This window comes from Battus philenor, unplaced genomic scaffold, assembly GCF_028537555.1.
Source record: "Battus philenor isolate CCGP_79_NKW_IND1 unplaced genomic scaffold, ilBatPhil1.0.hap1 SCAF_4, whole genome shotgun sequence".
Classification (NCBI taxonomy): Eukaryota; Metazoa; Arthropoda; class Insecta; order Lepidoptera; family Papilionidae; genus Battus; species Battus philenor.
Window position 1 is genome coordinate 3,735,867 of NW_027181704.1, and position 12,766 is coordinate 3,748,632.

The 12,766-nt window shown below is 32.9% G+C and overlaps 1 protein-coding gene across 1 annotated transcript in view; it reads left to right on the top strand.

Annotated features, from left to right (window-relative positions):
- LOC137928940 (nose resistant to fluoxetine protein 6-like) overlaps nucleotides 1–12,766 on the top strand; it is a 58,349-nt gene that overhangs the window by 42,948 nt on the left and 2,635 nt on the right. The window contains exons 2-11 of the mRNA XM_068771948.1: nucleotides 719–891; nucleotides 1,526–1,719; nucleotides 2,214–2,496; nucleotides 4,072–4,235; nucleotides 6,561–6,729; nucleotides 7,321–7,514; nucleotides 8,130–8,255; nucleotides 9,094–9,299; nucleotides 10,228–10,370; nucleotides 11,532–11,643. Of these exons, the coding sequence (XP_068628049.1) occupies nucleotides 719–891; nucleotides 1,526–1,719; nucleotides 2,214–2,496; nucleotides 4,072–4,235; nucleotides 6,561–6,729; nucleotides 7,321–7,514; nucleotides 8,130–8,255; nucleotides 9,094–9,299; nucleotides 10,228–10,370; nucleotides 11,532–11,643 (1,764 nt within the window). The remainder of the gene's footprint in view (nucleotides 1–718; nucleotides 892–1,525; nucleotides 1,720–2,213; nucleotides 2,497–4,071; nucleotides 4,236–6,560; nucleotides 6,730–7,320; nucleotides 7,515–8,129; nucleotides 8,256–9,093; nucleotides 9,300–10,227; nucleotides 10,371–11,531; nucleotides 11,644–12,766) is intronic.

A 12,766-nucleotide genomic window follows, 5' to 3' on the forward strand; every position in this document is an offset into this window, starting at 1 on the left:
CATGCATGCATTGGTATTATTAAAAAGTAATAAACTTTAATGATACGTACATATCATGCAAGAGAACTATATTTATTCTTTAATAAAAGGTAATTATTGCAAATAATTACCTTTTATTAAAGAATAAATATAAACCTTTATTTAACCTTTCTTATAACCTTTTATTTTTATTATCAAGAAATAGACAATATTCTTAAAGATTTTAAGCCTGTGTAGACCTTTTTATGACCCGTAGGACTATTCCGTATCTTGTTTGATGTAGATGAATATACAGAATGATTGGTTATAATTGTGTTTTAAAGAGGTGAAGCTATAGATCATTTTTCTGTCAATTAATCTACTGTACACCCTAATTAAGAACCAATAGTTTTAGAAATATAAAAAAGTTGTTATTATGTGGTGTGTTTTTAAAATTCGAATTACCACATATTCAAATTAGTATTGCTTAATATCTGCCTTTGTCGATTTTGTACTGTCAGTAGTTATTGGCCTGTCGTATTTCAATAAAAAAAAATGTCACTTCTTTCTGATTGATCACATTATATAGGATGGTAAGAAATAGGTATAAAAGCTTTAAAGCTGTCAAATGAGACACCTGAGACACCTATAACTAATCGCCCTATAACCATGTTGGTATGTATTGTGTGAGCTTTGCATGTATATTACTGAAGTTTTGTGATGAATTTAATAATTGAGATAAAAAACGTGATTGTTCTAGTGTTCGATGCGTCAGCGAAATCGCCTCAAGGACTGCTATTCGGTTCCTCGTATCACCTCGGCAACTTCGATGAGTGTGTGGGCATCGACGTACCAAGCGAGGCCGGCACAGCCGTTGAAGGCGAGTACTGCCTCGCAACTATAAAATGGAGGCACGGAGAGGAAGTCAAAAAGGTAATAAAACCATTTATGTGGTTTTGAACGGGTGAAGAATTCGAAATAGCTTTTTAGGCTTGATTTATAGTCTTTTATTAAATACCAGTGCGAAAAGAATTGCCTTTGATTGAATTCGTAAAAAAAAAACTTATTAACTTGTCCTCTTTTTAGAGGACTAAGTGTCAAGAAGTATATAAATTTAAATTCGAAAATTGGTAGATCATTTAAGAAGTAAAAATTAAACAGTCGTAGCCCAGCGGTATAAGACTGAGACTTTGCGATCGTAGGTAGCAGGTTCAATTCTCGCGATCGCACAATATAACATGATTCACACTTTGTGCATTAATTATGTATGATTGCCACTGCTTACAAACAAGTTTCCAGAGAATGTGCAGCAGCGTCCTCAAAGTATATATTCAGACAACCTGGTTAAAGTCTTTGAAAGACATTGGATTCAGGCTGCTTTCAATCGGTCTTAAAGAAAATCTATGGGGGAGGTCTAAGTACAGCAGTTTTTTTTTGGATTTGAATGCCCATTAGTAGTAATTGATTTAGTGCCGTGTTTTGTTGTGAGATAAGTTTGTTGTTTCCCCGTCATATTTGTTTTGAAACGTGTTCCGTAATTTATTTTAATTTATTTATTGGTTCGCAGGAACGTTTCGGTCGAGGAGAAACTTTGCGATGGGCGGTATGTGTACCTAGCTCTTGCAGTGCGAGAGTGGTAGGTAGGTTCGTCAGTGCCGTCTTAACAAATACAGTTGGAAACGGAACTGGGGTAGTAGTGACAGAACGAGACTGCTATACCCGTCGTCCCATGACTGTTAATACTTTGGATATAAGTTATTTGTAAGTGTCTTATAAATAATTATTAGAATAATGATGAAGATACTTTACTTACATGAATCGTGGAATGATGGCCTCGATTACTCAAGTTCTTATTTTTCTCAGATTAAGTTCGCAAGTTTTCTTCTTCTTTTTAGTTAATAGGAGCTCACTGCAAGGTCTTCCCTGAAAATCGCGACGATGACGGCGATCATAGTCTTATGATGCCCGCATCCCGCAACTTCGCACGACCTTAATAATGTTGACAATCCAACCAATGGAGTATTTCTAGTGGTGACTACGCCATGTCTACTAGTTCGTGGCCACTCGAGAACCTTTCGGCCATATCAAGTTTTATTCTGAATAATTTATCAAAAACAGTTTTTTTTAAATTGCACGCAAACGGCCTTCGAGTCTATTAATTTAGGATAGAAAATGTAAATGTGTTATCATCATTGTGTAAAAATAGACCTAGAAAAAAATTGATTATAAAGTAATCTAGTTCTGTTTTCTTTCAGGTCGTTTATGCTGAGTATTGCAGGAATCCTCATTCTGTGTTCGATATACGAAAGCATCACTTTAGCGATTGGCAAAACTAAAAGCAGCACCCTTCACGAGTTGATTGTATCGTTTTCTATTATCAACAATATAAAGAAGATCATTTCAACCAAACAAAACAACGGCCTCGGTTTGGATTGTATTTCTGGAATGAAGTCTTTATCGATGATTTTCATTATCGCTGGTCACGCCTGCATGTTTATTGGTAGTGGACCAGTTATGGACGCCAAAGCGTGGGATCGGGTACGTTCAAGTTAATTTTACCATTCATGAAGATAATAACAACATATAATAAGTAGCAGCGGTGGTCAACCTTTTTCAAATGAACTGCACAGTAAAAAAACTTAGGAGAGAGAATATGAATAAAATTACAATCGCGTTACAATAGTGATAGTTTCAGCCCAAAGACTCTCACTGCAAGACATAGGCCTCCTCAAAAGATATCTATGGAGGATATATCATAATCTCCATGCTTGGCAATCCAGTTGGTGATGGTGGTACTATGGACGCACAGGCTGATCTTCCTGTGAAAACATATTTGTAAGCAGTGGCAATGCTATATAATAAATGCACAAAATAAATTATAAGAGATTGTATTCCGGGAACCGAACCCGCGACCTAATGGCCACTGCTCGTACATTACATTAATATATTAAGAATATTGTAGTCATTTGCGTTACTATAATATACTAAAAATATTGTAGTCACTATTAAATAGATATCTTATTAAAAAAGAATGAAAATTATTTGTAATAGTCCTATAATTTTTTCATTTTAAGTACACGTGTTTCCTTTTCCAATAGTGATAGTATGCGAAATCATTTATATGCAACATATGAAATTATAGCAGATAGCAGCGTTTGGTTATTATGCATTGTAAAGTAGTGAAGGTACAAAGTCAGGCAAGCCTCTAAGGCTTATATGTTGGTAATTTACTTAAATCAGGCTTTCTTTTAAAGATTCTATCACGGAATCTGTTTCTATCGCTAATCTATAATTTTCAAGACCCAATGACGTAAAATTTTGTATTAAGGTGCTAAGTGTAAAGGCGATGTTATATGATTAGAACATCATTCCCTTTTCTGTACACAGGCTAATAAAGAAGGAATTGATAGCAATCAATGGATTGTTTTATTTCATAAAAAATATTGAAATGAGGATTTTGCAACAACGGTGTATTAATGCGTACTTGAGTTAGTTATATAGCTTATAGATAATGTACAAGTTCTATTTTTATTTTAAATGATTTACAACCTTCGAAAATAAAACTCGTGCTGTAATACATTTATACAAGGAGCTAGTAACAATCATTTTATGCAATTTTCCGACATTTACTTGTTTTTTTTATGTATACCAATTGTTTTAAAAGGTATGTTATAAAATCTTTAGTTGAAAATTGATCTTAACTTCTACGACTCAATCTTTCAAATTGAGTTGGAGAATAAAAGTTAAGATATATTTCCAACTAAAGTATTCATAATAGATCTCTTTTTAATTTCATTTATTATGTCACTCATCTTTAATATATCATTTATTATTGAATTCACGTGTCATTCATTCCTGGATCCTGTAACATATTATTTGATTATAACTTATCTATTTTATTTTTCTGTTTAAATTAACTGTTAAAAATAGATAAATGTAAACTTTATGAATAAAATAACAAAGCATAGAGAGAGAATTCTCTCTAATAAATTAAGTACAATTATTTTGTTATACCGCGAATAAATTTAAAATTATATGGTTGTCACTATCTTTCATTTATCTGCAATTGCTTACGAAATTTAGGTGCGAGTAATAACCAGTTGCTTGTTACAGCTGATTAGAGAGCCGGCTAACTCGTTCATGTTGAGTAATACTTTACTAGTGGACACATTCCTCATGCTGAGCGCTTTCCTTTTCTGTCGACTGTTGCTCATCGAGTTCGATAAACGACGTGGAAAGCTGAACGTAATACCGATTCTCATATTTCGATATATAAGGTAACTATCAACTTAACATGAATTTCCTTTTTAATTTCTATTCTAATTTTTAGTTGCTAGGCGCCCACTGCAGTACATAGGCTTCCACCAAAGATCGTCCTGCGCTGTGCACATCTAGCGACTTTCCACCACCTTAACTATATCCTTCCTCCACCTAGTGGGGGGAGGGGGGCTTATCCATACCGCTTCTACTAGCTCGTGGACGTCTTTAAAGCATCTTTCGACTCCATTGGCCTAGGCCCATTTGTGACTAGAGCAACTACTACTAATAGTACTACTAAATACAACTACTAATAGTAGTGTGATGGTTAAAAAATTGTAACTATTTCATATGGCGTGTATGAATATGCTATTAAATTTATGAATTATTGTAATAGGTCAATAGTATAACGCATGTAAATAATAGAATAGATATTAGCTGATAGAAGTAAATAGTATAACCAAAAAAGAAACGCCAAGTGTGTTGCTAAGCACAAAACTTGGAAGCGGCGCGGCAATAAGAGGTATATTTAATCATATTTCCACTAAGGCACCTGGAAAGTAATAATGGAGCGAAAAATAAAAAATGTCAAGGAAAATATTAGAAAAAAAAACGTTTTGACGTTCTTCTTTTTCCATAGAAACAAATACACAAACGTTAACATAAAACATGTCCCTAGCTGTTAAACCTACCCTATTACAAAATATAATCAGATTAAAGTAATGCAGTGCACGAAATGATTAACTTATTTATCTATATATATTTCTCTCTCTCTCTTTATATTTATATATCGAAGTTTGCCGAGGCACCTGGTATACCGTAAATGAACTGGCGTAGCATATTAAAAATATTATTAAACATACACTGAAGGATTGATTGAGCTAGTTGTTTAGGACAAACAGGAGACTTTTCTCTCCAAAACGGGGATGCGTAAACATCTGTCGCTGGCGGTGTTGCAAATGCCACAAGCATTCTACTTCCTCGGTGTCCAGTCATATAGCAATGATACTGAAGCATCTAAGAGGTTTTAGGCGGTGCAACTTCTATATAGTCGTAGGCCCGCAAGAGACAGTTTATACAAAGGCATTAACCGTGCCTACAATATAAAAATAGTTAATGATTGTGACTTACGATTGTATTGTATTGTTCTTACCTAGAGACATGCGTCGAATTTCTAAGAGGTTGCTTCTTGGTATTTACAGCTTACAGATTTTGAGAAGGTAGACCGCTGAACGCATATAACCTAAAACTCTTTTCATAACTAACCTCGAGGGCCCCTAAGAAGCCTCAGCTCACGCCGCTACATTATTAATTTCATTGCATAGGTTTTTTAGACGGTCGTTTTATGAAGCACCTGAACACAAAGGCATCCGAAATGAGATATCGTTATAGCTACTATTGTAATATTTTTCGATATCTGGAAGAATCAATTTTTTGTTACGGTTAATATAATCATACATTGCGAGCAGCGGTAGATCAGTGTTGGAGGAATGAGACTTGAGATTGTAGGTAGTGGGTTCGATTCTCGCCATACAATCTTTAATGAAACAGAAATTTAAAAAAAAGTTATAGGATTGCTGCTGCTTGTTACCAGTGGGTGGGCAGTATCGTCGTATCTAGAAACTATGATCGCCAACCCGCCTCCCAAGCGTGTTATTGTTGGTTATGGTACATCTCTCTATAGACATCTTTGGGGAGACCTGTGCCTTGTAGGCTTCTATGGGCTGCAACCTAATATCCTTCATTGTTATGTTACGAGTTACTTTTAAATTTGTTTAAACAAACTGCCTCAAAGTTAAAAATAAAAACGTTTTCGTACATGTGTAAAATGATAAAATGTCAATGATAAAATCGAAAGTTCGATGGTCTTTAAATATTTCATCTGCTTCGGTATTTCATTATACTACTTATGTATTTTAAAATTCCTTTTACTAGCTATGTAGGGTACAATTTGCATATTAGGAACTCGAAGAATTGTTCGAATTTTAATCAATAGCCCGAACAATTTGGAATGGCAAGAACGGCGAATGCTCTACAAATATATAGACTGACTTCGAAACATTGGCGGGTTGATTAATTCAGATTTAGTGAGGAATTAATTCGATTAGTTACGCCTTAGGGGCCGTTGATTGGGGGCTTTCTGTTCAAAGGATCGTGCTAATTGCATTTAACAATAATCAGGTTATTTATTTCGGAGATACTGGATTTGCTTTGGATATTTTAGTTGTTCCTTTTGGGTTTTCAATTCGTACCGCGTCAATGACGAAAACTTGCAAATTTCTTTAACATTCTTCTCTTTATGTTAAAACTTTTATAATTAATAATGAATGTATTTTTAATTTCAGAGTAACACCAGCTTATGCAGTTGTAATTTTATTCTACATGACTTGGTTACCGAAAATAGGAGAGGGCCCTTTATGGAAAGATAGAATGCTATTGGAACAAGAACGCTGTATGGAAGCTTGGTGGGCAAACATCCTGTATATAAACAATTATATCAAAACCGATCATATTGTAAGTAGCAAACCAGTTCAATTCATTTGTTTAGTAGTGTGTTTTTAGCGAGCATTGTAGCATTCAAAACAATTTTAATATGTTGATTAGTACACCTTACTAATCTATGACATAATTATTATAAGTACTTTGTATTTTTATATTTATTTTCATGGAATTATATAACTCCAATCCTATATCAAGATGATCGCCTGCTCTGTTTTGTGTTGGTAAGTGATACCGTCCAATAAATGTCTTGAGAAACCAATGTTTGCGATAAAAAAAAGTCGATGGGTGGTTATCTATCTGAAAAAAACAAGAATAAAAAGAACCGCAAGATAAAATTAGATTAAATGTGTGTATAAAGAATAGATTAAATGTTTGCAAATTTCAAAATCATGCACTACAGCAAACGGCTCCTTAAAAAAAAATTAAAAAAGAACAGCCTGGGAAAAATTGTAACAAAGATTAATTAATGTATTTGATCATTATCTTTAGTCAGAAGGAAGCGACTTCGAAGAACTTACAGTTATAATAACAATATATAATATGTTTTAGTTCTTAAATAACTCGGTTTATAATCGAAGATAATATCAAAAATGTATCTTTCAGTGTATGTTCCAATCTTGGTACCTTGCGGTTGACACTCAGCTATTCTTCGTGGCTCCGATATTCATCTACAGTCTTTGGAGGTGGCGAAGATTAGGCAGTGTGTTCCTAGCCTTAGCTACCTTTGTTTCTCTAGCCATCCCATCATACATCACATATAGAGACCGTTTGGACCCAACATTGCTGTTTTATGCTAAGTAAGATGAACTTTTCTTTAATAAATAACAAAATTGCAGTACAGACCTGGCCAGGCGCTGCAAATTACGTTAGTTTATTTTCTATTCAAACCCCGATATATGACATGATAATACCAGTACTAAACAAAAGGTAGAACAAAACCTAGATATTCTAAATTCACCCGTACGCACAAGGCTTGCAAGGTAGATGAGGACCAGTACCCTTTCTCAGAGAAAAAGCCTTTATCATAAAGTGAGAGTTTTACCATGCAAGGGTACCGAGTCTATCTTATAGTAGGAAGAGGCGCCGGGACCATTTAAAAATGATCTCAAATGTTAAATTCTTTCCCATGATGGTATATCTTATGAAAAATACTAAGATGATGAGCAGTACCATATTATCTCCTGAGGTATTTAACTTATACGTGGATGCGCACAAGAATTTTTATTTCAAAACAATAACTGGCTGCTTATTCAAATTAGCACTGCCTTTATTTTATTTTGAATTAAAAAAAATAACGGTATTTAAATATTTATGGTGTATTACATAATAATATAAAACTTTTATCTATTCCTTCCCAGCTAACTACTTATAATTTATATCGATGTCATGTTAAAATGCCTTGAACATTTAAGGGAATTCACGGATTTCGCTACAAACTTTTACTTCAAAGAAGCTTATATTAAAACCCATATGAAGATGACACCATATTTTATGGGTATACTTACTGGCTACATTTTACATCGAATACAAACACAGAAGTAAGTAGATAACACTTTTAAATTAAAAAAAATCCAACTGTTATAACTGCAGGACGCTTCGGTAGATCTTTATATTATTATGCGCATTAAAATAGTACCAAATATAAGAAAAATAATGAGTTACGTGCAGTCGGTGCTGGATATAAATATGCTTTAGTTATACCTTTCGTTAGGTTACATAAAATTAGTAGCATCTTTGAAAGCTCTATTTGCATTAACAATAAACTTTAGATTCAATCAATTTAAAAAGTTTATCAGACAAAAGACTAAGCAAAAAATCTATTATATCGATTAATGATGCAGTTTTGGAATAAATGGTTTTAACTACTATATTTAATATTTTTGTTAAAATTTTCAAGAAAAAAATCGGACTGAATTTATCGTGGGCTGTTTAGATAATGGTGTATTTGAAATCTCCGTAGCTTTAATTTTAATTGAGAGACACGTTAAAAAGGATTTGATGTTAATATTAATTTGATATTATTTTCAAGCCACCTTTACAAAAGATCACAGTTAATGTTTTAAATTGAATTATATTGTAAATAAACAAAATGCAATTTTTTAATAAGAAGTTGTTTACGTCGGTACCATTACTTTGCTTATTTCTGCTGCTAAAATGTTATTAGTAATACTATACATGTCTTGTTATAACCCAATTATGTCATTATAATGTTATAAGTTATCCCATGCAATTTATTATGATGACTTTTCTGACTAGATATTACATTTTGTACCAGGAAAAAAAATATTTTTTGAAACATATATACAATTTTTGTGTACAATCTTTTTTGTATAGAATTTTGATGAGGTTTGTTATAAACTGCACGTATTTTTTTAGCTACAAGATATCTGCGGTCATGAAAACATTTGGGTGGTTGACCAGTTGTGTTCTCGGAACTGTAGCCGTTTTCTCTGTCAGCCTGTTCTATCAGGACTGGTACAGATATAACAAAATAGAAGCGGCTGCATATGTGTCGTTGCAAAAACTAGCGTGGAGCATCGCAAACAGCTGGCTCATCATTGCCTGCGCTACTGGAAACGGAGGTCAGATTTTTAAATTTTTATATATATCTCTTTTCCGTCTGCTTCTCTTTTGTAAAACTTCACCATTTACTTGAAGCCATCGGGTCTGTATACTTCTTTTCGTTATTACCCAGATGAAATAACCCTGTCAAGACTTTTTGCAATTGTGATGTATTCTCCTCCCAAGAACTTTCCAACTTTACAAGTTTTAGCCGCTCATGTCTTTAGAAATCTTCCTTTTTGGTCTTAGTTCTTTTTCTTTCTCAGGTAATGATACATATGTTTAACTGATACAATTTGGAAATAGGAAAAACTGACTGTATTTAGTAATATTCATTCAGCTTATTTAGATTATATATGTATTCTACTTTAAAGTTCTTCGACCCGACGGGCCAAAGAAAATAATGTTCTGATTTTTAAAGTACTACTACTAAGTATAAATAGGTACTTAAATATCAAAAATTGATTTCTTAACTTTCTGCACATCACCTTAATTGATGTAAAAAGATATAAATAATAACTGATGAGTTACCACAAAAAATACATTTCAATACAATTTATGTAAAAAAAACATGCACATGTGCATGTACGATCTCAAAGACCCTCATTAAAATAACGTGGCGAGGTGTAAACTAAAATATTAATACAATTTGTGTCTACATTTACATTTGGACTTTTTAATTCGAGAATTTTATGAATATAGCTAATGCTAAAGAAAATCATGGTGATATTGGAGCAAAAAGCAGACGCTTTTTCAACAATTATTACTCTTTAACGCTATCATGTTATTATTACTTGCTATTACTCGTATGGATACTGATCTTTACGTGTAATTTGATGTAATTTGATAACTGTAGTAGTTTTCTCACTTTAAATAGTTTTTGGTTGAGTTTTAGTAAAAATAACAATAAAGGAAACTTACATATTTACATAATTGCTTTTCTTTCAGGTATATTTAATAAACTACTTACGTGGAAAGTATTCGTTCCGATATCGAGATTGACGTTCTGCGCTTATCTCGTCAATGGGATTGTTGAGTTATATTACGTCAGTCAATTGAGGCATCCCCTGCACGTCACCTTTTTCACTATGGTAACTAAAATAAAATTTTATTTTGAATTGATTTCTTTTATTTTATATCTCAGACATTAGTATTCATACTGTATACAATTAAATTTAATGTGTCCAAATTTTTTTGCTCGCGTTTCTGCATGCCGCAACGTTTACTAAGTATCTTATATTATCAATTTTCCTCACTTGAATCCCAGGTTAAAAAGACTAAGTTAAAAGACTGAAATTCATATATTTAAAATCCTGAAAATGTCAAACGGGCTCGAAAAAGTCGTTGGAAGATGTAGTTGGCTTCCAAATGCACTAATTAGAAATCTAAAGGGAAGATCAATGACCAGCAGTGGGCATTATAAAGCTGAAATGATAATAACAATGACGATGTCCGTCGTCATAGAACAATTGCAATTAATGACGTCGTTACGACAAAGACCCATGTGACGGCATGTTCAATAACAAAAATCTTAAACTTACATACTAACTTGAACTAAGTAATAAACAATGTAAAAAGTGATTTTTTCAATTTTCATCATAAACAATAGTAGTGATTTCAAGTACTGGGAGAGATCTTTTATGTAAACGGTAACCTAGAATTTTCTAGCATTGGAACGTACAAATTCCTGTACATTAAGTTATAATAATGAAGTGGATGTTAAAGTTTAGTTCGTAACACAAGACAATGTTGGTGACACCCAATGTTTTCTATAATTAGAATACATCGTGAGTTTTTGAAAGTTTCAATTTACGCCAAAGATATCTTAGGGGGATATACTAGATGTCACCACACTGATCAGGTGGGTTGGCGATAGCAGTGTGGTGTTGTGTGGTATGCAGAAGACCCTGCAGCTCATCCTCAAGAAACCTTTTTGTAAGCAGTGGCAATAGTTAATGCGAAAAGTTTGAATTAACCCAGGAACCAGTCCTTTACCGCTAGGCTAAGTTTCCGATATTGTCAGTTTCAGACATTGTATTGTTACATGTGGTTTTAAATTTTTAATTTACTTCATAATTTTCTATTTATATTATAGTAATTTTTTCAAGAACTTATAGCACAGTCTTTTTTGCTTTTAGTAACTTTACTTAAAGTCCTTGGTTTTATGTTATATTTTATGTTTTTTATACGTATAATGTTTTTTGTTGTTGCTATTGGAACTTAATAAATAAATAGCAACGAAATAATTTCAGGTGGCGAACAGTATCGCACATTTAACGCTTACGTTCGTACTCGCCGTTATATTGTGTGTAATCTTCGAATCTCCAATACACGGCATTGAAAAGATTCTTCTTAGAAAATTCGGTAAGTTAAAATATGAAACATTATACTATAAAGGTCAAATCTTCAACGAATGAATTTAAAAATTAATCAATAGAATTATTTATATCGCTTAGGTTTAGCTCTCTTAGATATTTTCGTTTTGGAATGCTCTATATATTTTGAGAGACAATCTAATCCACGAAAGTCTCTATCCTTGCGTTCAGCCGCTCCATGAAGCGTCCGTCAAGCGGGCTTGTCGGACCTAAAAGCTTGGAGGTCTTCTAATAGTGGGTCTAGGAAGGCACTCGAATCCAGGAGATTTGGAACAAACAGCATGAGTTAACTATAAAAATACAAGATGATTTGAAATAGACGTAAAAGCTTTAAGTGAATGTATGGCTCATTTTCTCTATATTAATGTATAGTACATTCAATACAAAAACTAATATTTTCGTAAATATTTAACAACGTAATGATGATATAGTAAGAAAAGCGTGTAAAAATTATAATTGCTACATTTTAATTATTTGTTGTTTTATATCTGCCCCTACATACTTTGTATTATCAAAAGTTATTGGCCGGTCGCATTCCAATTTAAAAAAATAACTAATGTAATATATTTTAGAGCAAACTCTTTACATAGGATGATTAGAAATAGGTATACAAAAATTAAAGCGTCTTGCTAACAAATTAGCCAAAGATTCAGTTCTTGAAAAATTATAAATACCTATTTGCAATTATACAGTTTATAAGTATTTTATATTTTTATTTATTTTTGTAACGTTCCGTACTGCAACACGTACGGTGGTAGACCGTGAAAATAATTGTGATTGATGAAGCTCTCCGTCTTAGTTCTATGTAGCAAATATAATCACTTAAGAATACTGGACGGTGTTGGAGAAATTTTTACTTTCATTATTGTTCATATTATTGGACTACTATCATCTTATTTAAGATAATATACGAGTGGTTTATACCAAGCTGTTCAGTTCCGATTGCATAGGATCTTTTTAAATTAAAAATCTGAATATCTTAATTCAAATAGGTATTTACACGAAATTCTGAATCATCAATCATTTTTAACTCTCACAATGTGGTTAAGGCATCATAAAAGGCATTATACGGTGTAGTCAGCGAGAATAGCGATCAATAAATTTAACGGTTA